Genomic DNA, 24,642 nt, shown 5'->3' with positions numbered 1-24,642 from the left:
GTGATGGGGACGGTGGCGGCGGGGCAGGGCTGGGCGGGGGTGGAGAAGGCGGCGGCGGGGCAGGACTAGGTGGTGGTGGCCTTGGGGATGGAGGCGGCAGCGGCGGTGGGCTGGGGGAGGGTGGGGCAGGGGAGGGTGGTGGGGGACGGGGAGAAGGTGGGGGGGGACGGGGAGGGTTTGGTGTTGGAGGTCGTGGCGAGGGCGGCAATGGCGGACGTGGCAGCGGAGGTCTGCGAATGCACGGGAAGCAGACGGCGTGTGAGAGCGTCGACACATCGACATGCACCCTGAACCTGCCAGCAGAAACCCCAAGAACCCAGCAGATGGCAGCCAGGCTACACAAGAAGAGGACCGCTGTTCTGCAAGCTGCAGCGAGCCTGTAGAACGCACTTTGGGGAAGGAGGCGGCGGCCTGCATTACAGCAGCAGCGACGGCAGTAGCAGTACCGGCCTTAGGGAAGGGCTGTGTGAATCGGCAGGCGTGGAACAAGCAGAGATGCACGCACGGCAGCAGGCAAGTGGCGCAGATGGTCGGCAGCAGGAGAGCGGGCCTGGCGCAGCGCCAGCTGCCGCACAGCTGCCGCACCTGAATGGTGGGGAGGGCGGGGGCTTCATCTGCTGGAGCACGCAGAGGGCCGCATCTGCGGCGGTCGCCACGGTGCGCGCCGCTGTCACAGTCCCGCCTGCGGACCGCCCGGCGGCTGCCACACTGCCGCCGCTGGCCCGAGAGATGCGCTTGCGAGCGAGCGTGATGGGCCCCGCACGCGCAATGATGCAGGTTGGGAGACTGCAGCGCATGCAAATACATGTATGAGGCGGTCTGAAGCCTGCAGCATCCCCACTTGGTGACAAACCCCAAACCGAGGTGCAACACATGGCGCTGCCCTCACCCGGTGTCAGTAATCCAAACAGCATTGCTAACTGCGCTTGTTTCGCCTCTCTGCATGCACAAGCAACACCAGCAGGGACAGAGATGAAAAGCGAGGCAATCGGTGGGCAGGCAGGCCATGTCACGCAGCAGGCATGGCGGCAGGCACCATGGCAGGCACCCCAGCATGCGGCTGGGTGCCTCACGTAAATGGCGACAACCGTGATTGTGTATTCAATCCCCTGCTGCTGTGCAGCTGCAGCAAAGCGGAGGGTGACCTGTAGGAGAGGCAGCACCTGAGGGAGGTTTAATGACCAGCCACACAGCAGCAACCTGGGCCTCTTGGCGGCAGCCGCGCGCCCCGAACGCGTGCAAGCGCAAGCGCAGTGCGCAGCAGCAGCCGCACCGGCTGGGGCAGGTCAAAGCTGGTTTCGTCTGGATCACCCTCGTCTGGTCCCGCAACAATGTTGCCTGGCCCTGTCGCCGGTACCCCGGTTGCTCTATACTCGAAGACAACTGCACAGGACAGCAGGGGGTGGCAAGAGCGCCAGCCAGAACGAGGGTAGTGAGAAATGCACGGGGCGCAAGCCCACATACAAGGCGCCAGCGCCGCTGCGCCTCACGTGAGCTAGCAGGCGGCGTGATGGTCACTTCAAGCACGCCCGCCCCGGCCTCGTTGACCGACAGCTTGTTGATCCGAGGGGCGTCGGGCCTGCAGAAGGCGGCAAGGAAGGGCGGCAGCGGTGTGAGGGTTTGCCGGGTGAGGTTCAGTGAATCCAGCGCGTGTGGGCTGAGGAGCATGGCTGCAGTGCTGGTAGCAATCCTGGCAGCTGAGCTGCCGCTCACTTTTCTAAAAAGGTGACTGACGGGCTGCCCAAGCTCTTGAGCCCAAGCTGATTGTAGGCAAAGACATTGATGCTGTAGACCTCGCCGCTCCGGTGCGCCCCCGCAGCAAACCGCAGCGCAAACTGCAGCGCAGGGGCCGGCCGGCGGGCATGAGTGCTTGGCAGTGCCTTGGCTGGGCAAGCCAAGCACTCCCAATCTAGCGCGTAGCTCTGATGCATGCAAGCGTGAGCCACTCAGCAGGCGTGCCCCGTGGCAGATGCCAAGGTGCGAGCGCCAGCGCCTGGTGTTCACCGCATCATTGGGCAGCGCCTGGCCCGCTGTCCGAGCGACGGCAATGTTGGCGCCGCCTTCCAGGGCAGTGCCAGCCACCTCAAAAGTGTAGCCTGCAAGCGCCGGCAAGGCAAGGCAGCGTCCGTCGGTGCCCACACATTGAACAGAACAAGGCGCGCGCCAGCACCAGCTGCAGAGCAGGGTCTGCAGCTGCAGGCAGGCCCCGAAAGAATCAAAGAGCGGGTGGCTACTGCTGTCGCTGCCGCTGCTGCTGCTGCTGCTGCTGCTGCTGCTGGCTGCGGCCGCTGCTGCTGCCCACCTGCATATCCGTCAGGATCCCAGTCGGGATTGACCTCCACCTCAATTGCGCCGTTGACCACTCCCACACTGCCGATGGTTGGAGGGCCGGGCGACCTGCGCCCACAGCATGCAGGGAAGGCACCCTAGTCAGCTGGCAGCGCGGGTGGGCACAAGGGCTGCTGGAAGGGGAAGCCGGTCCTGCAGCCCAAAATGCATGCACCAAAACAGGATCGCTTGCACGGCTCAAGCCGGTGCAGCGGCGCTCACGGTGGGGGGTAGTAAACCTCTATCCTGCTCGCAATGCTGCGCCCAAACTGCAGCACCAGGCAAAGTTGAGAAAGTGAGGCGCAGGCAATTGGAAGGAGGCACGCTGGCACTGCAAAGCTACGGGATGGGAGGGCCCAGAGCTTGAGAGAAGCAGGTTTGGACCCGCCAGGCCCCGCCCCACGGGGCGCACCCTGTTGCTGGCGTAGGCGACAAAGTCGTGCGCTGCCTGCCACCGCCCGCCGGCAGCCGTCGTGAAGATCCTCTGCATGCCAGGTTGTGTGTGCACGCGTGAGTGATGTGGTATGTGTGTGTGTGCGTTGTGGTGGTGGTGGGCTCCAGGTGGGAGTCCAGCCCCGCCACCACACCGTGCCTCCAGAGCTCCCTGGCTGCCGCAGGCCGCCCGCCCGCCCATGCCCCACCTGCCGCGCATTGTTGGGGTCCACTTGGCCGGCTGTGTTGACGAGGAGCACCTTGGGGTTGGCCGCCCCGCTCTTGGGCCTGCCCACGATGTCATAAGTAGACACATCTGCAAGCAGGCGGGCAGGGCGAGCGTCCTCAGCTGCAGGTGGGCGTAGTGCAGCTCAGCTCAACACAGCCGGCGCGGCCACCACCTCTGCGCTGCTGCCTGAACCGCATGTGCAGTGGAAGCGCATGGGCGGCCAACATGCCGGTGCGTGCCGGGATGCAGGGTCGAGGTGGCGCCCTGCCCCCGCTACCCACCGGCGCCGCCCGGGAAGTCGGGGACTGCGAGCGTCACGGTGAACTTTCCGTCGGGGGCCGAGGCCACGCGCACGATCTCTGGGGCGCTGGGGCTGCGCCCGAAGGAGGCATCGCTGGGGACCGGCCGCGCCAGCCTGAAGTTGATGTTGTAGGTGGCCAGGAACGCGTCGTCCGGGTTGGCTGCCGCGCCGGGCAGGCGCGGCGCGGTCAGGGTGACCGCGCCGGCAGCGGGGCAGGCGGTGGGCTTGCGGATGGCCAGAAACTTTTTGCACAGCACCGTGTTGCCATTCTTGATCTGCAAGCGTGGCAGGGAGGAGGGCAAGAAGCGCCGCGCCTCGACGGCTTGGTGGTGGTGCGCAGAGCAGCACTGCGGTGTGGTGTGGTGTGGTGCCTTGCATGTGTGGCGCTGGCGGGCTGACGCTGCACAGCCCTGCCTGGCACGCCTGCAGCCAAGCAGGCGCCTCGAACGGGTGCCCACCAGCGTGGCTGCCTACCTCTGTGCTGAAGGTATAGAAGCCCCTGCCAGCTGTCATGGTCCAGTACGTCTTGCGGTCCTCAACGCCGGTCAGGATCACAGCAGCGGCATCGCAGTTGGCCGACACGCCAACGTAAGTGGGGCAAAAGTCCTCGTTCCGCGCAATCGTCTGCAGCGGCAGCAGGTCAAGGGGCTCAAGGTAGGGCAGCTGGGCGAGGGCCCGCAGCACCGAGGGCAGGGTATCTCAGGGATGGACGAGGGCTGGGATAGCGGCGGTGGGGAGGCGCTGCTGCGGCAACCATGCCACGCCATGACAGCGGCAGCGTGCGGGCAGGCCGTGTGCCCACCCTGATGACGTATTTCCCGGGGTTGCCCTTGTCTTTGAAGATGTCGAAGTGCATGGCGCTGGCACCCACATAGCCGTCAGTAAGGTCCAGCTTCAGCGTGCTCAACGTGGGCGGGCTGCACAGCACAAGCACGGTACGCAGGCGTCAGCGCCAAGGACCCGCAGCCATGCCGCCATTGAGCGAAAAAACTCTGCTGAGCAGCAGGATGGCTGACGGGGCAGGCACAGCTGCCGGCCCCGCCAGCTGCGCTGCTTCCGGTAGCGGCTGCTTACTCTGAGGTGCATTGCGACTTCCTCAGTGTTGGGGGGTCGATTTCCACGTAGCCTGCAGGGTGGTGGACGCAGCACACGGCTGATGGTGCAGGATGCTGGAAGCAGCACACGGCAGAATGCACAGCCAGCGAGGCTGGGCCTGCCAGCCAGCTCCCTGCAGCCTGCCATGCCTAGGCACACTGCTGCGCTGGCAGGTGCCATCACGCCCAGAGGAAGGAGGGTCACCTGGGTAGCCAAAGCACTCGGCCACTGCATCCACATCGATGCTCATGATGACGCGGGTCTGAGCCAAGGCCACATCCGGCAGCAGCTGGGTCTTGAGCTTCTGCAGGGGGCAGGGAGCGGCAGACAGCTCCGGCTGAGGCCCAGCTCAGCAGCTGCAGCAGAAGCAGAAGCACCGTGAGCAGACCAAGCACACAGCGCGACGACCGGCCAGGAAACCGTACTGCGGTGTTAGTCTTGATCCACTCAGCCATGGCTGCCGTTGATGTGTACACTCCTGCACACCACATCAGCTGCATGATCAACTCCACAGACCACCAGCCTGGCGGCTGGCTGGCGGCACGTGGCAACCGGCGGGGCAAAAGCTACTGGTGGGGCAGCTAATGTGCCCCGCAGCTCTTTGCCAGCAGTACTGTCGAGCTTACCTGGGTACTTCCCATTATTGCAGCTCAGCCCGTTGTACTCTTGTCCAAAGGACACGACACCGACCTGCAAGACACTTGTAGCACATAGGTTCTGTCGCCAGCAGTAGGGAGGGCAGCGTGCACAGCGCAGCGAGCAATGCAACATTTGGCTGGGGCTACCCTGTGCTAAGCGCTTGCCTGGAGGTCTTTGGATGGGTCTCCGAGGCCGTCATTGCCCAGATCCTTCCTGAACAATGGCCCGCCTGCAGCAGGTGGGGCAACAGCAGGCCAGGGAGGCTGATAGCTCGACGGGCAGGGCAGGCCCTCGCTGAGCGTGAAGCTGCTTTGTCTCAATCTGGGTGGGAAGGAGCCTGCCGGCCAGCCAGCAGGCAGTTGCTCACCAGAGTCGCCCGGGCAGGCATCGACGTTGATTCTCTTCTTGCTAAATGGAGTATTGCGGTTGAGGGTCCCTGCAAGTATCGCGGTGCAGACAGGCAGGTGGGGACGCTGGGTTGCCGCTGCTGCTGCCTCAGGCACGCGCAGAGAAGGACCAAGGCAGCCTACAGAGGTCTTTTCTTTCTCTTGGTGGTGGCAGGGCCACTGCCCCTACAGGCCCTCCCACCTGCACACAGCATGCTGTCGTTGCTGAACTTGGAGGTTGTCCCAAGCAGGTTGGTTTTGTAGGCGGAGAAGCAGTCGTCATCATCAATAAGGTCCAGCTGGCTGGTCTGCAGCCAGGAGGACAGCCGGCCTGCCGCTCAGCGCCCGCCACCGGGCATGGCAACCAGGGGGCACCCCGGCGGCCGGGCAGGCAAGCGGGCAGCCCATCTGCCGCCAACATAGGGGGAGCCGGCCCCCCGCGCCGCTGGGGCACACCGCTGGCTGCGCCTGCCCGCTGCGCTGGGGTGACCGCTCACCTCTTGCAGCCTCTCTGCCGTGGCGGTTTCGTCTGATAGGTCGCCGTTCAGCCTTCCCCACCCCGTGAGCGACAGCAGGGTGCCCACTCTCACCGGCGGGTTGGGGGTTGCTGCGGGACAGCAGCAGGGAGGGCCAAGCCAAAGGCATGCATGAGGCTCAGGCGGCAGCCCGCATCCGCAGTGAAAAAGGGGGGGGGGGGGGACCAGGAAGAAGAAAAAGAAATGCCGCACCTGCCGGCAGGCGGATGGTCTTCCTGCCCGTCAGCGCCGTTTCCACCAACACCAGGGCAATGTCAAAGTTGTCATCAACTGTGAACGACTCGTGCACGATGGCCGACACCGCCTGGTACGTCCTGACCCCGCCCTGATCCTCCTCTGGCTCATCCTTGAGGTACGCCCCAAACCGCAGCTGCACAGGACAAGGGGAAGACGGCGGTTTCCGCACAGCCTCTCAGCGGTCGGTGGGACAGCAAACGGTGCGCCGGCGGGCAAGCGGGTGGGGAGGGGAGCGGTAATGGAGGGGCACAGGTGCCTGCCGGCGCTGCGCCTGCTGCTACGCACCAGCGGGAGGGCCTTGGACGCGACCTTCCAACCTAATTGCTGCCCAGTTTTGTAGAAGCACTGCGGGGTGGGAGGCAGGCAGGGCAGCACCGTGGGCGGCCCGCAGGCTGACAGTCGGGGTGTTAATCGTGCATGGCGGCGGCGAGCCTGCACAGTGCAGCAACATGCAGCAGCCACCCACGTGAGCGGCAGTCAGCACAACCCCCGTCTCATCGATCAGGCTGCAGGCACGGGGAGGCAACAGAAATAATGAGGCCCGCAAACGCGCGTGGCTGCAGATGCGCCGGCCGCGTGTGTGCTGCCAGCAAGCCTGCGGCCCCGGCGGCTGCCCCCACGCCCTGCCTACCTGCCCCCGCAATCTGCAGCAAGAACGCGGCGGCGGCAGGAGGGGATTGCTTGCTCAGTGTACTTCAACTGGTAGGGACCTGAGGGTATGGCCGTAGCCTCCACCGGGCCCAGGCATGACGGCTGCTGGGCTGAAGCTCACGTGCGGCACACACCCTCGATGCATGGTCCCCCCCGTCCCAAAGCCGGCGACTCACATGCGTTCGCCGACTGGCCGGTGAAGCCAGCGGCTCTAGAAGACCGGATTTGCACCATCCAGGGGTACCTGCATGTGCCGGGCGGCAGCATGCACAACACAGTGGGCTGAAGGGACCTTGCGAGAGGCTGCCGGCGGCGCCGCCCACTCTAGCATGCATGCTCCGCGTCCCCCCGCCGCAAGCTGCTGCATGCCCACCGAGCAGGTGCGTCCGCATCCCGCCCGCCAGCGATGGCTGCCTGCACGCCGCCATCAGCTTTGAGGCCACGCCTGCGGGTGCAGGGTGGCAGGGTGCGCAGGCACACCACAGCTGGGTGAGCGGCGGCAGCTGCCGCCTCAGTACCCCCAGCACCAGGGGCGGGCTTAGCCAGGTGCAGCAGGCGGCCATGGCTGGCCTCCTAGCTCCTTGCCTGCCTGCTTCCTGGGCCTGGGCCTGGGCGAGCACCGCTGCTAGCGCCGCGAGCAGCAGAAGGAAGCTGGAGCTGGCGACGCCCATGCCCCGGCTGCCGGCCCACAGGCCCCCACACAATGCCCTCACACAATGCCCAATTCCACGGAGCAGAGCACTGCCCCGTGGGAGTTGGACGCGGGACGCGGGGGAGGGGACCGAAGCCAGGCCCTCACTGCCTCCAAGTCCTAGTCGACCAACAAGGGCCACGGGCTGCACATGCAAGACAAGGTGCTACCGATTTTGCGCTCCGACGTGGCAAACCCCTCCAGCCAAAGTGCACCCTCCAGCACCCCTCCAAAGTGCAGGTATTGATAACTGCAGCAAATTCTTTCTGCAATTGGGGACCACTCATTCCCAAGACGTGCCCCGATGCTGAAACAAGAGCGGAGTAGGCGGCGCCGCCGGCGCGCTGCTGCCCCTCCGCACCGCCAACAAGCAGCGCCTGTGGGGTCGCCTCACCCAGAAACGTAGTAGCTGGTTGAAGAGGAGAGGGCAGACAGTGGTACATATACAGGGGTACACATACACACACCCGCATCATGCAGCTGCCTCCTGGGGCGCCGCCGCCTCCTCCTGCTCGTGCTCGTGGCGACGCCGCTCGCGCCCCTCCTGCACCGTCGCCGCCGCGTCGGCAAAGAGCTCCCCCACCGGGGCATCCAGCTGCCTGCCTCCAGGCCCTCCGCTGCCACCACCGTCCCCGCTGCTGCTGCCGGGCGCTGGGATGCCTGCCCACCGCCGGTAGTCGGCAGCTAGAAGGTCCAGAAAGTTTGGGAGCGTGGCGGTCAGCACCGCGCGCAGCAGCAGGCTGCCTGCAGTGCGCCACACGCAAGGCAGGTCGGCTCAGCACCAGCTTCCTGGGGACGAGGCGCGTGCACACGGGTCAACAGGCAGACGGCGTGCGACAGGGGGACAGTGCCGCAGCAGGGCAGCGAGCGCGGCACCCACCTGCATAGCCCAGCAGCGCGTTTGGCACGACTCTGAGCGCCCTGGGCACCCGCACCGCCATGGTGACGTGCGTGCGGCAGTGCAGCAGCGCCGGCTGCGCCTGGATTGGCCTGCCGCCGGCGGCGTGGCCGGCATCCGGCTCGGCTGCTGGCGCAAAGCTGCCGCCGCCGCCAGGGCCGCTGCCGCTGCTGAACCCGATGCCTGCGGGCGCTGGAAGCGGGGCAGGCGAGTCGCCGGTGCCCACAGTCTCCTCCCCATCGTCCAGCCCAGCCACCTCCAGCTCAGCGATCGCCAGGTCAGCAGCCGCCAGGTCAGCATCCAGGTACTCATCGTCGTCGTTTGAGTCGTGGCTGATGTAGACGTGCTGGCCTGGAAAGGGCGCGGAACCAGCCGCCGCAGCAGCAGCAGCCGCCACGGCGGCCTCGCCATCCCGCACCTCTATGCCGCCTGCCGCTGCAGCCACCTCCAGCCCCACACTGCTGCTGCCCGCGACGCTGCTGCTGCCGTTGTTTGCGCCATTGCTGCTGCCCTGCTGCTGCCCCTGCTGCCCGTGATGGTTTGCGATACTGGATGGGGCACTGCCTGCCGCAACCTTGACCGCCGCTGCCGCCGCCGCCTCTCCTCCCACAGTGCCGGCTGGCGCCTGCGCGGGCGGCCACGTCCTGCCGCGCGCAGCAGCCGCCCAGCGGCGCAGCCGGAACACGGGGCGGCCAGGCAGATGGTCTGGAGCGCGGGGCAGGGCGGGCAGGCGGCAGCGCTGCCGCTGGCTGATCACAGCCGTCACATTCAGCTTGAAGGCCTGCGGACATGGCGCAGCACAGCAAGGGGCAACCAACAAAGGCGCTCAGAATCGAGACAACCTGGGGTGCAGGGCGCGGGGTGTTGGGGAGCCGCTGCGGAGGCAGGCGGTCGAAATGCAATGCTGCTGCACCTCCGCTGGGCACAGCTCCTGCGCCCGACCCCCGCAGGCATTGCGGGTCCCCCACCTCGTCTATTTCTGGAGATCCCAGCGCCGCCCTTGTGCCCACCAGGGTAACCCGCCGCCGCTGCGGCTCTGGCAGCACACTGCAGCGGGGTGGCCGCAGGGGGTAGCAGGCACATGAGGCTGCCGTGCAAGCCAAGAAGCACAGCTAGGCCTCTGTGCCAATGTACCGTTTGCTGACCCAGCAGCCCTTCGACCAACGCAGCAAACCCACCTGATGAAGATCTCTGGCTGCAGCTCCACGTTTATCAAGTCCTGCAGCGGCAGGCTGAAGCGGAACTGCCCGCCCTCCTCCCTGCACCAAGCTCCGGCGTGGGGGGGGAGGCGGGCGCAGCCGCTTGGTTACCCAGCGGTCATGGCGCAGGCCGAGCGACGGCTATATGATCCAAGGTACTGGCTCGGGACAGTCCTCCAAGAGCATTGTTCGCACCTGGAGATCCACTTTGGGTCGAGCAGCGAGTAATGGTCAACAGGCAGGGCCAGATAGTCCTGCAGAAGCCTGCCGCCGCTGGTACAGCTGGCGCGGTTGCTGGTGCTCGAGGGGCTGCCGCTGGCCGCTAAATCGCTGCTGCTGCTGCTGCCGCCGCTGCTGCTGAGAGGGCTGCTTGGCGTGGAGCTGCTGGAGCTTGTTCCCAGCGCCTGGTCCACGGGGACGCGGGAGCTGTACACGGCGCCAAACTGCAGCCAGCGCTCAGCGGTGGCGGCTGAAGTGGCGGCGGCGGTAGGCACTTCGTTGCTGCTGCCATCTTCGTCCGCACCCCACTTGGCGCGCTCGCCGAGGGCAATCACCCGGTTCACAACCTGCACGCCACATGCATACATTACAGCAGGTGCGCGTCAACGGGGAGTGTGCCTGGAGGTGAAGGCGCTCGCCCGCTGGCGGCGCCGGCGGCCATGTGAGGTTGTTAACCTCAGTGCGCTCAACCCATTCCCCGCCTGATGCCCGAGACTATGGGCTGGGCGCATGGCCGAGCTCGCACCCGAATTGCCTGCTCAAGCGAGTCGAATGGCGCGTCTGGTCGCGCCCCACAAACCACCCGCGGCCGCCTTCCGCTTCGGCTGTGCTGGTTCCCAGGGGCCCGGGGAGGAGGGCACACACGGCTGCAGCGCCAGCCAGCATGCAGCATGGCGCGCGCTGCCCGCCTGTTCCTCCTCACAGTTCAACGAGGCGACTCACCAAATCCCTACAGTGCAATTAAGCTAGCAGAAGAAGTTCCGATACAACTTGCACAGGCTGCTTGGCTGATTGGTCATGGCGTGGCGGGCACAGCGCCGCCAACGGCCTTTGCCGGGCGCCAGGTAGCCTCCTTCATCTTCTCTACCACTCCCGGCATCCGTCTCTCCCTGATCTGTCGGTCACGTGCGGAAGGAGGTGGATCGGGGGCACAGCTGCTTGGTGGGCGAGGCGCTGGGCGAGAGCGGCAGCGGCGGCGCGGCCAGCTCCTCGGCGTCTACCAGCGGCGCAAGAACGTCGAGCACCTCTTGAAATGTGGGGCGCGCCTGCCGCTCGTAGCTGACGCAGCGCTCAAACAGGCCCTGCAGCCGGCAGCCAGCATGTGGCCGGTCTGCAGACGCCAGGGTGGCTGACCCTCTCTGGGGCGAGAGCACCCTGGTCAGGGCACCACCAACAGTTTGCACAGGTGGTGGGCCTGCTACCCACCACTTCTTCCAGCTACCATGACGGTTCCAGCCCCTGGGGGCTGCATTGGACATCCCACAGCAGTCCCGCGGCCCCGCCCCTGGCCCTGGGCTTGCCTTGAAGCTGTCTGGGGCATCATCTGGAAGCTCCAGCGGGCAGCGCGTCCCGCTCACAACCTTGTGAATGACCATGAAGGAATGCTCCCCGCTGTAGGGGTGTGCTCCCATGTACAGCTGCAGTGAACAGTGATGCCAGACAGCCTTCAACTCACCGGCTGCAAGCAGATCAAGCGCAGCCGGCAGGCAGGCAGGCAGGCAGGCTGGCTGGCAGGCAGGCAGGCGGTGTCCGACAGGAATTACAACTCGGGTGGCAAGGCTGTCCACTGCACACAGCAGCGGGGCCAGCCCGCCGGTGCTCACCGACCACAGCAGCACACCAAAGGCGTAGACATCTGCAGCCCAGGTCAGGTGGCCCTCCCGCAGCAGCTCGGGCGGCTGGTGTGTGACCTGCAGGGCGTTGCAGCGCCACTGGCTTCACAACAGAAAATGCCAGCGGCTAATGCTCTTCCCTTGTCTTGCTGCCCTGCAGCCCATGCACCATGCCCACGGCTCCCCTTCTGCAGCCCACCCACCGTGCCCACAGTGGCCGTCATATGCCCATCAGCGTCGACCGAGATGCGGCTGAGCCCAAAGTCGGAGACGGCGACCGTGAAGCGGCGGCGGTTGGCGGCCGCGGTCAGCAGGACGTTGTTGGCCGACAGGTCGCCATGGATCATGCCGGCATCGTGCAGCAGGGTCATGCCGCCTGCAGACAAACGGTCGGAGGCAGCAGTGCCAGCAGCCGAGGCGGGGAGAGTGACCGACACGTAAAGCAGTCTGTCCGTGACAAGTGCGGCAGCGCAGGCGCCATGCGTGCGGCGCTGCCGAGGTCCCGGCGGCGGCGGGGGTGAGAAAACACAGGCGCACCAGCAATCTCGTGGGCCGTCTGCAGGATGGCCAGCATGCTGGGCCCGCTGTGCTCATCTGAGGGCACCAGGCGGAAGCGGCCCTTCAGCACCGCATCGTACAGCGAGCCCCGGTTGCAAAGCTGGAGCACCACCCACAGCGTGTGCCGCACAGGGGCGCCAGGGTTGGCGGGGTCGGGCTGGTCCAGCGGGCGCAGCCCCCAATCATAGGTCTGCACCAGGCACGGGTGCTGCGTGCACTCCTGCCCAAGCAGCGCCTGCAGGGGGCAGGGGGCGGGGCCGCGCCTGCGTATGCAGCACCTATGCCAAGCTTGCACTGCAAGCTGCCAGGCATGATGCCGGGGCCGTCGTTGCCGCTGACTAGCTGCCACCACTGCAGCTCACCTCCAGCAGCGCCGAGTGCTTGCCAGCCGCGACCTCCAGCCCATCCCCCAGCGGCGTGCAGTAGTAGTCGCTTATCTGCAGCCCGCCGGCAGCAGGGCAGCCATTGCTCATTGCTCGGGCACCAAATCGACGGCAGGTGTAGCAGTGCTTGGGACGGGTGGCGAGAGAGGCACACAAGCGACGTCATGCAGTGGCGGGACGAGATGAGGGGTCAAAGCCCGGTTCACCAGGCAGGGCCACAGCGGCGACGCGCCTTGACAGCCACTTGGGCTCCCCTCCAGGTGCCTCGGTACACGCGCCCATATGAGCCCGAGCCCAGCAGGGGCCCCAGCTGGACCTGGTCAAACACCTGCTGCCTGTTGATCAGGTGCTTGGACACCAGAATAGACGGCGGCTTGCTCACCGCTGAGCTGGCGCCTGCAGGTGGGAGATGGGAGATCAGGGCGGCATGGCATGCGGGAGGATATTAGCGGGATTGATATCTTGGTGGGAGGCACGCGCTCTGTCGGCCAGAAGTGCAGCAGACATAGCGGCGGAAGAGGCGCAGAAGGAGAGGCGCCAGCGAGGGCTGCGCGGCCTACCGCCATGGGATGCAGAGGAGAAGCCGATGCTGCTGGCATCCGACATGCCGCTGAGGCGCCCAGCATCAATGCAGCGCGGGGCACTGGGGCAAGGGGGTTCTGCTGCTTCTGCCGCCGCCGCCAGAGCCTTGCTCACGGCAGAGGCTGCGCCTCGGCTGCTGGCGCCAGCTGGCGACAGCTGTGCGGAGCTGGCGGGCAGCACCCTGGCAAAATAGAAGTCGGCAACGTCCAGCTGCTCGTGCGGCATGCCCGCAACCAGGGACGCCACGAAGCCGGGAATGCCAACGGCAGGGATGCCCGAGGACTGGAGGCCGTGGGTGGCTGGGCTGCGGGCGGCAAGTGGAGGGAGCGGGTCAGCAGGCTTGCTTTCGTCAGCACGAAGCTTGACGCCAGGCACCATCTTGAATGGGCTGCCATGGCAAGCAGGCATCGTAAAAGAGGAGCGGTGCAGCAACCGACTTGCCTGAAGCGCAGGACCAGCTGCCTGCTGGCGGCGTCGGCAGCGGCCCCTCCTGGAAGCGTGGTCGTGCTGTGCCTGCTGTTTCCCTGCGCCGCCAGCTCCACTGCCACCGAGAAGGCCTCCTTCAGGAAGATGGAGGCGTTGCACTCGTCCAGCACCTCCTCCTGCACCCGCCAGCAGCACGCAGGGGCGCCACAGCCTCACAAAGAATGCCTATGACGGCGCAGAGGCGGCGGAGGAGGTGAGGAGTACTGCATGCCATGCAGTTGCCCCGTTGCATAGCTGGGCGGCAGGCCCCCACCTGGTCCCCCACCACACGGAACAGAGACCAGATGCTGGCCCCGCGAGCAGCCTCAGCCTGGACACCTGCCGGGGAGCAGGCACGGCCACCGAGTGGCCGGAACTAGGTACAGCTGTGGGTGGCCAAGAAGGCTTTGCTCCACAGCAGCTCTACAGGCGCATGATGTACCTAGGCATGGGCACTGGCAAGCGCTTGGTCGCATGCACTCACTCCACCGCTGGGGGTGCCGGCTGCTGCTCACCCGTGAGTGCGGCAAACTGGGGGTTGGCCCAGGCGAGCACCCAGGCATCTGTGGCCAGGTTGCAGAGCAGGACCGCCTCCTGCATCTGCGCAAGGCTGCAGCCAACCGCAGCCGCCATTTATGAAGGGTTGGCATCACGGAGGGTATGAGGAGCAACTAGATGGAAGGCAACCTCTGGCCGGCTGCCATCTGCCCCAGTTTCCGCTGCATGCAACCCTCCAGCACGCTGCCCGCCCGCGGCAGCGGCCACCCGCTCACTCTTGCAGCAGCTGTGTGCTACCCTGTCCCATCACAGCCGCCGCCGCCGTTTCCCGCGGCTCCTCCGTGCGTAGCTCTTCCAGCTTCCTCATGCACAGCTCCGTAAAGTTGGTAAGGATGGCGAGCTGCTCGGTGGCAAAGCGGCGCGGCTTGCAGTCGGCGATGGCCAGCACGCCGTGGATCGCCGCGTCGGTGCCCACCAGCGGCACGCAGGCGTAGAAGCGCACGTGGGGCGGGCCCACAACCCGGGGGTTGGCCCGGAACCTGCACGGCTCAGTGAGCCACCGTGCAAGACACATCATGCGTCATCGGTTGGGCAGCCATCGCCTGGAGACATGCTGGCTATGCGAGAGGGGTGTCATCCTGATGGGAGGCCAGCAGCTCAGCAGTGCACTACCGTGCTCCTACCTGGCATCCTCCAACGCATTCTCCACCACCAGCACCACCGGGTGATCCGCCGCCAGCGCCCAGGCGCCTGCAACGCATAATGACGGCCACAGTGTGCGGCAGGTTGGGCAGGCAGGCAGGCAGACAGGCATTGGAGGAGCAGAAGCATCATGCCCGTCCAACCCACCACGCACGTTCCACGAACGTCCCCAGCCCTGGCCTCACTCACTAAAGGCAGACTGGCGGTCGTTGCCGGTCAGTTGAAAGCCTGCCTGGGCGACATAGCATTGACTGTCGGAGTCGATGAGCGACAGCATGGCGCAGTCGACCTGGAAGGTGCAGCGCACAAGCTCCACAATGGAGGCAAACCGCTCGTCTGCAGGGTCGTCCACAGCGTGCAGCTGGCGGAGGGTCTGTCAGGCGGGTACACAAAGCAGCGGGGCGTGTCGGGTGTAACGAAGACGGCCTCCAGGTGGAGCAGTGGCCTGCTGCAGCATCTACCGTGCTGGATGGGTCCCACATGCAGTTTGCTCCATCACACACACCTTGATGCGCCCAGCCTCGCCCTCGGGCGCAGGCCCGCCGGCTTGGCGGCGCATTTTTGCAACGGAGGCGTCGATTGGAGGGCTTGGGACGTGCGGCTTGCCAGGCGGCGCTGGCGACAGCCCAGCAGCGAGCTCCTCTGCCTGCATCCGGCAGGCAGGCGGTTGGCGAGGCGCCGGCGGGCGGTGGGCAGTTGGTTGTGCGGGAGAGGCAACAATCCGGCGGCGCTCCATTGGCAACCACTCGCAACGTGCAGCATCACCTCGGACACGCGCCGCGAGGCGATGCCGCAGCAGGCAAAAGTCCGCATCGCGGACAGTCCCGGCCGAACGGCAAGAATCTCTGCCGCTGACCTGCCTGTCTGGTTTGGGCAGGTGTTTAATGGACCAATTGATGCTTGGCACGAGAAACAAGACGCCAGGGGTTGCTTGCGCGGAGTGACGTGTACTTTTCCGTCGTTCGACGCTAATCAAGCGCATTTCCCCAAAACCAGATTTGTCGGATTGGTTGGGAGGCTAAACCCACCTCCCGCGTCAGCTCGATCGGCTCTCACCTCTCCCCGTGGCCTCACTGCCTGCTCTCGCTGGCCTATGCCTGCCAGCGATGCCTAAGACCTCCAAGGGCGGTGGGCCCGATGGATCTCAGCGCGGCACTCCCCCCTTCTCGCCGCCGCCGCCGCCGCCGCCAAGGGTTCCCGGCTTGGTGGGGTGGGTTCCTGGCGATGGCTGGGGACTGCCCCCGTTCGCGATGCCCCCTCCACCAGACATGCCGATGCCCCCGCTCGTGATGGCGGCGCCTTGCCCTGTGGCAATGGGGTGGCCCACGCATGGTGCCAACCCGCGCCTCCCTGCCTACCCGCCCCGCCCGCCCGGGCATCCAGCGTCGGAGGGCAGCCTGCAGGCTCAGCAGCTGCCTGCAGACCCATGGGCTGCGAGTGCACAAGGTGGGACAGTAACTGGGCACTCCGCTTGGCTATGCAGGATGCGCAGGCCCTCCCTGTCTCCTACTCACCAACCCGCATCTGCCCGCTGCCAACCGCGTGCTGCAGGCGGGTCCTCGCCAGAAGGACCCACGCCGCGGCCCAGTGCACGGCCCACAGGCCCCGCTGCCACCGCCGCTGGCGCAGGCGGCAGCCAGCAGCGCCAGACCCCGTCTCCTGCCGCGGCCCCAGCGGCGGCGGCTGCGCAGCGTGCTCGCGTGGGGCCGCCGCCGCCACCGGCGGCGGCCAGGAAGCAGCCCAAGAAGCAGCGGGCGCCAGACTTCAGCAAGATGCCGCACGGCATGGCGCTGCACAAGAAGGACCTGGACAGGACCACCCAGCAGGCCGTGGCGCGTCTCACCCATCTCTTCCCCAAGCTGCCAGGTGGGCCCCCCTCCCCCTCCCTCGCGTGCAAAGCCAGCCAGTGATGGGAGCAGCTGTGTTGGCTTGCCCGCCAGCCTGGGTGCCTTTCTGCAACTCGGATGCTTACCTAAAGATCTTCCCTGGCTTTCCTGCTGCAGAGGAGCTGCTGGGGTGGCTGTTCCACCGCCTGGTGGCCAGCTTTGCCCATGACGCAGACGCAGGTGGGAGCAGGCAGCCCGCCAGGCGGCAGGCGCTGCATGCGCTTGCCGGCTGCTGCCATCCGCCGGCCGCTCTCCCACTTGAGCCCTGCCCTTAGCCTGCCATGAACACCATGCCGCAAACACACGCGCAATGCGACCCCGGCCTACAGATTTGTTGCGGCATGGCGGCGGCAGCGTGCTGGACCCCCTAGAGATTCCAATCGCCAACGCCGTGGCCGTGTGCAACACAATCACCTATGCGCCGCCGCGCCAGGTGGTTGACGCGGCCGCGCCGCTGCTCGCTGACCTCTGCCGCCGCTTCCTGGCCGGCACCGACGTGCTGGCCCCTGTGGTGAGCGCCGCTGCTGCTGCTGCTGCTGCTGCTGCCGCCGCCGCTGCTGCTTCTTGACGCCGGGAGCAGCATGCAAGGCTGGCCAGCCAAGAGGTGTGCCTGTTTGTGTGCGGAGCGGAGGTGAGCGGCAGCTGCGTGCCATGGCTTCGCTGCTACCACCAGCTTGGTGGTCCAGGGCTTTGGGTCCTGTGCCACCTGCATGGCGTGCTCTGCTGTCACATGCTGCGCGCCAGCCCTGCCTGAAACCTGCTGCTGGCTGCCCCGCCTTGAGCAGGAGCGCCCGCTAGTGGCAGCCACCGACGAGAAGATTTCCAAGCACATACCGCTGTGGACGGTGGCGCATGGTGTTGCCGCGGTGGAGGCGCAGGCTCTCAAGCTGGCTTTGGAGCCAGGCATCGCGGCTCCCGAGCTGCCGGCCGCGGGAGGAGACGGCAACGGGGCGGCGCTGCCGCCGCCGCCGCCCCCCGCGGTGCGCGGCAGCGTGCTGGACCTGCCTGAGCGCCTGCGCCCGCTGTTCCGCGGCGGGGCGAGCGGCGGGCTGCTGGAGCGGCTGCTGCGGGATGCGCTGGGCAGCCTGCCCACCGCCACCGCCCTGGCGGCGCCGAGCGCTCGGCAGGGCACAGCGCAGCTGCCGCTGTCTGTGTCACCAGACATCGACTTCGGGACCGTCTGCGTATCGTGCCTGCCAGCGGGGGCGCTGGTGGAGGCCGCGGAAGCCGCCGCCTCGGCGCTGCCGCAGGCTGCTGGGCAGGCAGCAAAGGCGGCAGGGGCTGGAGCAGGCAGCCTGCTGGACCTACTGCACCTCAGTGCGCCTTCCGCTGGCCGGCCCGCCTCGGCTGGGGCGGGCCTCGCTCGCGCAGGCGGCGCTGGCGGCAATGGCAGCAGCAGCAGCACCGCCCCGGTGCTGCACTTCAGGCAGCTGGTTGTGGAGAACACCGGCAGCAGCGAGGAGGTGTGGCTGCTGGGCGGCATCGCCGCGCCCTCCTTCCCCTACACTCTGGCTGCCATCGACGATGCCCGCCTGTTTTGGCTGGACGGTGAGGCCGCCGCTGGTCAGCAGAGGCAGCAGGCTGGTGGCTTGGGGGCATGCCTGCTTGCTTGCTGTGCCGGTCTGAAACCTCGGGCACTAGGCGGCCTCCTGCACCATGCCGTAGCTGGCCCCTTGTGGCTGCTGTGTGCAGGGCACAAGGCCGTGCGGCTGGACCCCCAGCAGCAGCACACCATCAGCGTCGCGCTCAGCTCTGCAGACTGCGCCGCTCGGCGGCAGGAGAAGGGCATCCTGCAGCAGCTGCTGCTGCTCGTGTTTGCCACGCCCCTGCACAGCCGCACCGCCCAGGCGCTGGCCTGCATCCCAGGAGCGCCTGTGGCAGATGTGTCGGCAGCAGAGGCAGGAGAGCATGCGGCGGCTGGGGTGGCTGGAGAGACGGGTGCCGCTGACGTGGCGCCGCCGTGCGCGCCGACCTTCCGCCTGTTTGCCGTGGCGCGGCACGTCACGGTGGCTCTGATCGATCGGCCTGCTGAGCTGGCTCAGATGCTGGATGCTGATGCCCGGCCCTTCATCGCAGGCGAGCCCTCCCATCATTCTCAGCACACATGCACTGCAGCGAGAAATGCATAAGCCTCCAACGACCTGTGTTTGCTCCCCCTGCGCTCCCAGCAGACCACCTCAAGCGGCTGTTTGATGAACCTCCCGGACCCCACCCTCCCGCGTTCCTGGGCGAGCTGCCCATCTCGGCGAGGCGCATGCTGGCCTGCGGCCGCTGCGACGCCCCCGGCAGGATGCCCGAGCTGGTGCCGGCCCACTCGCAGAAGGGGCGGGCGCTGGTGCATGCCTGCCAGCTGTCGGAGGGCAGGCCGCTGGCGGCGGTACCGCCGCTGCTGCAGCGGTGCAGCAGGCTGCTGTCGGTGGAGGAGGGGTGTCTGGAGCAGGACATCTGCAGGTGGGGTGGTACTGCCTTTGCCCCCTTCACCTGATTGTACGCGGTACTGCTGCTCCTGCACATCCCCAGTGGCCTGCCAGGTCACGGCTGCTGCTGCTTGGCTCATGCTCCCTGCATGATGCCGCGCCTGCTGGCTCGGCGCTGCCACCGCCGCAGGTGCGACATGTGGCACGTGCGCCTGCGCCTGGCGGTGTTTTCAGGCAGCACCAATCGGTACCACATGGTCAGCCTGGCGCCGACAGGTGCCAGCGGTGCCGCCGTCGAACCGAAGCCGGACCAGCGGCGCCCCAGCAGCCTGTACAGGGGCCCCTCCTTGGAGCTGCTGCAGCCTGGCGGCGTGAGGGGAGCGCACTCCGAGTATGTGCTGGGCGTGCTCGACGTGCCCGGGCTGCCGGAAGGCCGCCCCTCCCTTCACCTGAACGACACAGGTGCGAGTGGCCAGCGCAGGGGCAGCATGCTGTACCGAGGCGTTCTCCTACAGCAGTGGAGAGCCAGCTGCCAGGCGAGGCCGTCAGCTTGGGTCCACTGCGTGCCTGCTCCCCTGCAGTTTACCTGCGCACCGCGCACTACCCGCAGCGCGAGATCGCCTGCCTGGTGGCCGCCACCGAGGGCTCCACCTGCTTCCTGCTGCTGCCGGCAGCCTTCTGGGCGCTTCCGGATGTGGCGCCGCTGGTGGGTGGCGGCATGCACGGGCGGGGCTGCCCGGAACGGGCTGCCGCCTGCAGGCCGGGCAAGGCCGCGTGGTGGGAATGTGATGTCCAACTAGTTACTGCTAGTATCCAACACACCTGCATGTGGCATACTACTGCAGAGAATCACATGCCTTGCACTTACATGCCCCCATGCCTCCCTCCGCCTGGCCGCAGGTGCCGCAGCTGCGGACTACGGTCACCTTTGGGCTGTCGGGGCTGTTTGACGGCCTGGTGCATGTGCGGCTCAGCTTTGACCGGCTGTCCTTCCGCCGCATGCAGCGCGCTCTGTGCGACGTGGTGGAGCGGCAGCACGCGTGCTGGATCCCGCCTGGCGACGCCCAGCCGCAGCCGCAGGCAGGCGCTGGCGCCAGCGGCCGGGAGGCGGCGCGCGCCGCTCAGGAGCAGCAGGACCGGCAGGACCGGCTCCTGCTGCAGCCCACCGCAGACGAGGTGGCTGCCACAGTGGCGGGCTTGCAGGAGTGCGGCGGGCAGGCGCTGAACGCGGAGCAGCGGCAGGCCATCGCCGCGGTTCTGTGTGGCGCAGGGCGGGCGCATCCTTACTCTCTCTTCGGCCCGCCAGGTGCGGCAGGCACTTGCGCTGCCGCACCCTGCTCCATGGCTTGCTTGAATGTGCTCTGCAGTGACGCTGTGCAAGGGGGTCGAAAGCTCCCTGTCACGCTCCCTTCTGGTGCAACCCATGCCTTCTGGTGCAACCCATGCCTCTGCCAGCCCCCCCAATCGCTGCAGGTACCGGCAAGACGGTGACGCTTGTGGAGTGCACTCTGCAGCTGCTGAGGGCTTACCCTGACGCCCGCCTGCTGGTCTGCGCCCCCCAGGCAAGGTTGTGGCTGCAGTGGGCGGCAGCAAACGCTGCCACCATCGCCACTACCGGCCCCCAACTGGTTTCCGCCCACCGCCCCAGGCCCTTCTGCGTCATCTATGCAGCTTGGTTACTTACTGCTGTCTTACATCTGCCACTTTCTGCATTGCAGAACTACTCAGCAGATCTCCTGTGCAGCGCACTGGCCGCGGCGGGCCTGCACCAGGGAGACATGCTGCGGGTGAACGACCCGCGCAGGCCGCCTTTCACGGTGCGTTTCCAAGCTGGCGGGGTGGCATGCTTGCCCTTAGCCACCTTCTTATAGGCCCCCTTTGCAAGCCACCTGCATGCGCTCTGTACCAAATTTTGGTGCAAACCACTCACCCTGCTGTGCTCCTCCCTGCAGGTGAAAGAGGACGTCCTGGCATTCTGCCAGTACAGCGAGGCCTCCCGCATGTTCACCGTGCCTTACGACGTGGAGGCACGGCGAGTGGTTGTGGCCACATGCGGCGCGGCAGGCACGTCGTCACAGAGGAGCCTGCCTGCTGGCGTGCATGGTGTTGCAGCACCCAGCCTGGCGGCTGCCGGCAGGCTGCCATGGCGCGAGCGGCCCTGTCATGGGCTTGATGTGCAGTGTGGGCGCCGCGGTGTGCAGCCCGGCTTGGGCCCCCCCTGCTGAGTCCCACTCCGCTCCCCGTGCCTGTTGCGGCATGTGTGTACCTGCAGCTCTGCTCCAGGAGCCTGGCGGTCAGGCTACAGCATTCGGCCTCCAGGTCCAGCCGCGGCAGGCCACCTTTTCACACATCTTGATTGACGAGGCCGGCCAGGCAAGCGCATTCATGGGTTAAGGTTGTGTGGTGTGTGTGGTGGCGGCGACACCCCAAGTAGCACTCATGCTGGGAAAGACTGCACACCTCACACCTAAGCTAATTACAGGAATTATTCTAACCAACCCTTCCGCGGCTGCAGGCGCTGCTGCCGGAGGCGCTCATCCCTTTGTCGCTGCTGAAGCCGCGCACGGCTGGCGGCGAGGCTGGCGCGGGGTGGGGCGCTGTGCTGTGCGGTGACCCTCGCCAGCTTGGCCCTGTAGTGCGCTCCCAGGTGGGAACCTAGCTTCGTGGCAGCTGCCTGGCACATCTGGAGAGCCATCCGGCGTCCTGAAAGTGGGATCTGTATATGAAACGGAGATGGTTTAAGGGGCCGGGCATGGCCAATGCAAGCGTGCCCTGCCGAGATGGTGCCCCGGCTGCCCGCAGATGGCGGCTGGCGCGGGGCTGGCCACCAGCCTGCTGGAGATCTGCATCGGCCACCACTCAGCTGCCGCCTATGACGTGATGAAGTTGGTGGGTGGCCCTTGGCGCCGCTGCCGTGCCACGCTGAGGCAGCCTCTGCATGCGGTTGCCGGGCCCCGCTCTGTCCCGGTCTGTCCCGTGCCAGCTGCCCTGTTGCTGACACCATATGTTTGCTCTTCTCAACCTCCTGCTTTCTGCCTGAGTGTGCCTAAGCTGTGCCCGCCCTCCTGCCTTGCCGCAGGGCCGCGTGCCGGCCACCAGCATGCTCGTTCGCAACTACCGCTCCCACCGCCGCCTGTTGGACCTTCCCAGCAAGCTGTTCTATGCCGCGCAGCTGCAAGCCGCGGCCGACCCGCGCTCAGGTGCGCCTGGGCTGCGCCTGCATGTGGTGCTCACCTCCCTGTGCAGCTCTGCTGCTGGAGCTAGGGGGAGGCACCCAGTGCCGCTGGGAAGCGCTACAGCAGGGATATCCCTGCTGACCATCGATGGTCAAAGCGTGCCTGGTGGGGTCACTCCGGAGTCTGCTGCCTGCAGTGCTGCCGCCTCGCTGGCGAGAGCTGGAGCCAGAGGAGGGCGCCTGGCGGGGCAGCGAGGCCGGCTCAGGCGGTCCCGCTGAAGGGGCAGAGCAGCAGGCTGGGGAGCAGGGGCAGCAGGCGCACGAGGACGAGGCGGCGGCGGCGGCAGGGAACACAAAGGCCTCGGAAGATCAGGCGGCGCAGGAGGAGGAGGAAGAGGAGGGGACCGCAGCACAGTATGATGAAGGGCAGTACCAGGCTGCAGCAGACAAGGAGGAGGAGGAGGAGGAGGGGGAGGGGCCTGCGGAGGCCGCCGTTGCCAGCCTGCTCTTCTACGGCGTGCGGGGGCAGCAGATGCGGGAGGGGGATGCCCCCAGCTACTTCAACCCCCTTGAGGTGTGGCTCTGTTCCTTCAATGCACATTCATTCCCGCAGCCCTGTCAGCCTCCCCACTGCCTCACTGGGTGCCACCGCCTCACTGCTCGCCACGTGGCAATGCTGCTGCTCAAGGCCGCCTCGCCTGCAAGCAAGCTGATGCGTTTCCCGCTCCCACAGCTCACTCGCACTGCCTGCCGCCCTCACTTCTTTCTCCCTCACGCCCCTCCCCACCACAGGCCTCCACCGTTGTGCAGCTGGTCAGCGGGCTGCTGGGCAGCGGCGCGGGGGTGCTGCCTGACCACATCGGCGTGATGGCCACGTACCGCAAGCAGGTGGGGGGCCTGCCTGCCTGCCTGCCTGCCTACCTGCACTGTGCGCCTACGTGCTGTGTGCGCCTACGTGCCTGTGGCGCCTGTGGATCGCTGCCACCTGCCCACCTGCCCCGGCTGTGGCATTGGGCATTGGCCGCCTGCAGTGCCCGCCTGCCTGGTCTCCCTTCCTGCCTCCCCCCATCCACCCACCTCCTCCCGCTGCCCCTGCCGCCCTCCACCCTCCCTCCCTCCCTGCCTGCCTCCCGAGCTTCAGGTCCAGAAGATCCGGCTGCTGCTTCGCTCCCACGGGCTGGGGGCTGTACGCGTGGGCACGGTGGATGACTATCAGGGCCAGGAGGAGCGGGTGGTCTTCATCTCCACAGGTGGCTGAGCAGCCCAGGCATCCCTTCAGGAGGGAGAAGGAGGGGAGGAGGAGAACGCTGCACATGCTGTTCGCTGTGTGTGCGATTGCTCGCTGGAGGAAGTCCGCCCCAGCTGTGCCTGAGAGGCCAGGCGCCGCCCAGGCTGGCGCGGCGCTCCCCTGTTGCTGCCCCTCCCTGACCTCCCCACGTCTCCCCATGCCTGCCCATGCCCGCCCCGGCGCCTGCAGTGCTGAGCAAGCCCGAATCCCTGCCGCCCGCTTCTGGCACCACGTCCGCCGCTCCTGGCGCGGCGGCAGCCGCCGGAGGCGACGTGCACCTGGGCTTCTGGCGCAACCCCAAGCGCTTCAATGTGAGGCGGTTTACGGCTCTCGCATCCTTGTTCCTGCTTGAACCCTGCCATGGCATTCCTGCTGCTCCTTGCACTTCCAGGGACTATGCTTCTGACAGTTGGCGCCAATTGTGACGTGCCCCTCACCCACCCCCCGGTGGGTCCCGCCTCCCCCTGTGCAGGTGGCCATCACCCGGGCCAAGGCGCTGCTGGTGGTGGTGGGGCACCCCGCGGTGCTGCTGGAGGATGCCAGCTGGAGGGAGCTGCTCAGGTGTGGGTCGCCAGGCGGTGGGGAGGCGCATGTATGGCAGCCTTGATTGGCCGGGTCCCTGGCTGCCACTTTGATGCTGTTTTGCACGCGCTCGCGAGTCGGGCCTCAACGGCATGGATTCTGCTGGTACGGCACTGCAGGTACTGCTTCTCTCAAGGGGCGTACCGCGGCGCCGGCGCCGACTCGCTGCGCCAGCGCTTCCGGGTGGATGTGGGCGCCGCTGCGGGCGCGCTGCCGGAGCTGCCGCAAGGGGAAGAAGGCGAGCAGGGTGGAGCGGTGGGGCCTTTGCTCGCACTGTGCTGGTCAGCACATGTAGCAAATGCAGCATTGCGTGCAGCTTTGGGTTTGTGGCGGCATCGACTGCCCGCTCTCTGGGCTGAGCGCCAGGCCCCGACAGCCTCCCCGTGTCCCCGCTCACCTTCCTGCCCGCCCTTCCTGCAGGCGCGCCAGCCGAGGCTGACGACGCCGAGCTGCAGCGCGCCATCGGCCAGCTGGCGGAGCTGGCGCTGCTGGGAGCGGGCCACGCGGATGCGCTCTTCCCTGCCTCCCTCGACGAAATGTACGCGGCCGCGATGGACGAGGCCCCTTTCCGAGTGGTGCTGTGATCGGGCTGTCGGCTGGCCATGGGCGTGGATGAAACCGTCGCCAAAGTGCCGCCCTTGTCTGGTATTTA

General features: G+C 67.0%; 5 protein-coding genes across 5 annotated transcripts in view; 1 reads left to right on the top strand and 4 right to left on the bottom strand.

Annotated features, from left to right (window-relative positions):
* CHLNCDRAFT_133829 (hypothetical protein) overlaps positions 1-4,840 on the bottom strand; it is a gene marked incomplete at both ends in the record, with an annotated part of 8,981 nt that extends 4,141 nt beyond the window's left edge. The window contains 15 exons of the mRNA XM_005847514.1: positions 1,049-1,145; positions 1,274-1,383; positions 1,491-1,579; positions 1,714-1,835; positions 2,005-2,096; positions 2,303-2,397; positions 2,551-2,597; positions 2,741-2,812; positions 2,970-3,076; positions 3,271-3,565; positions 3,765-3,914; positions 4,093-4,207; positions 4,365-4,416; positions 4,590-4,689; positions 4,811-4,840. Of these exons, the coding sequence (XP_005847576.1) occupies positions 1,049-1,145; positions 1,274-1,383; positions 1,491-1,579; positions 1,714-1,835; positions 2,005-2,096; positions 2,303-2,397; positions 2,551-2,597; positions 2,741-2,812; positions 2,970-3,076; positions 3,271-3,565; positions 3,765-3,914; positions 4,093-4,207; positions 4,365-4,416; positions 4,590-4,689; positions 4,811-4,840 (1,573 nt within the window). The remainder of the gene's footprint in view (positions 1-1,048; positions 1,146-1,273; positions 1,384-1,490; positions 1,580-1,713; positions 1,836-2,004; positions 2,097-2,302; positions 2,398-2,550; positions 2,598-2,740; positions 2,813-2,969; positions 3,077-3,270; positions 3,566-3,764; positions 3,915-4,092; positions 4,208-4,364; positions 4,417-4,589; positions 4,690-4,810) is intronic.
* A 336-nt stretch (positions 4,841-5,176) lies between these two features.
* Positions 5,177-6,931, bottom strand: CHLNCDRAFT_133828 (hypothetical protein; the record flags this gene model as incomplete). Its single annotated transcript, XM_005847513.1, has 8 exons — positions 5,177-5,253; positions 5,392-5,460; positions 5,613-5,718; positions 5,908-6,017; positions 6,139-6,316; positions 6,469-6,528; positions 6,650-6,689; positions 6,894-6,931. The coding sequence occupies 8 exons, from the start codon at positions 6,929-6,931 to the stop codon at positions 5,177-5,179; spliced, it is 678 nt and encodes a 225-aa protein (XP_005847575.1).
* Positions 6,932-7,997: 1,066 nt separating this feature from the next.
* CHLNCDRAFT_133827 (hypothetical protein) lies at positions 7,998-10,209 on the bottom strand (the record flags this gene model as incomplete). The annotated part of the gene is made up of 5 exons (XM_005847512.1): positions 7,998-8,269; positions 8,406-9,204; positions 9,392-9,470; positions 9,602-9,682; positions 9,818-10,209. 5 exons carry the CDS (start codon positions 10,207-10,209, stop codon positions 7,998-8,000), a joined length of 1,623 nt encoding a protein of 540 aa, XP_005847574.1.
* A 4,119-nt stretch (positions 10,210-14,328) lies between these two features.
* Positions 14,329-15,012, bottom strand: CHLNCDRAFT_13783 (hypothetical protein; the record flags this gene model as incomplete). The annotated part of the gene is made up of 3 exons (XM_005847511.1): positions 14,329-14,479; positions 14,624-14,690; positions 14,832-15,012. Coding segments are annotated over 3 exons (399 nt in total), but the record flags the coding sequence as incomplete, so codon positions are not given.
* Positions 15,013-15,748: 736 nt separating this feature from the next.
* CHLNCDRAFT_133825 (hypothetical protein) lies at positions 15,749-24,574 on the top strand (the record flags this gene model as incomplete). Its single annotated transcript, XM_005847681.1, has 24 exons — positions 15,749-15,770; positions 16,026-16,088; positions 16,272-16,508; positions 16,646-16,708; positions 16,858-17,039; positions 17,314-18,076; positions 18,221-18,466; positions 18,700-18,979; positions 19,136-19,407; positions 19,527-19,651; positions 19,846-20,251; positions 20,419-20,492; positions 20,664-20,762; positions 20,898-20,966; positions 21,461-21,592; positions 21,748-21,834; positions 22,025-22,145; positions 22,318-22,694; positions 22,913-23,008; positions 23,256-23,370; positions 23,598-23,719; positions 23,881-23,969; positions 24,110-24,237; positions 24,411-24,574. The coding sequence occupies 24 exons, from the start codon at positions 15,749-15,751 to the stop codon at positions 24,572-24,574; spliced, it is 4,332 nt and encodes a 1,443-aa protein (XP_005847743.1).
* Positions 24,575-24,642: the final 68 nt, after the last annotated feature.

This window comes from Chlorella variabilis (assembly GCF_000147415.1).
Source record: "Chlorella variabilis unplaced genomic scaffold CHLNCscaffold_10, whole genome shotgun sequence".
Taxonomy (NCBI): Eukaryota; Viridiplantae; Chlorophyta; class Trebouxiophyceae; order Chlorellales; family Chlorellaceae; genus Chlorella; species Chlorella variabilis.
This window is presented reverse-complemented; position numbering and strand designations above follow the sequence as displayed.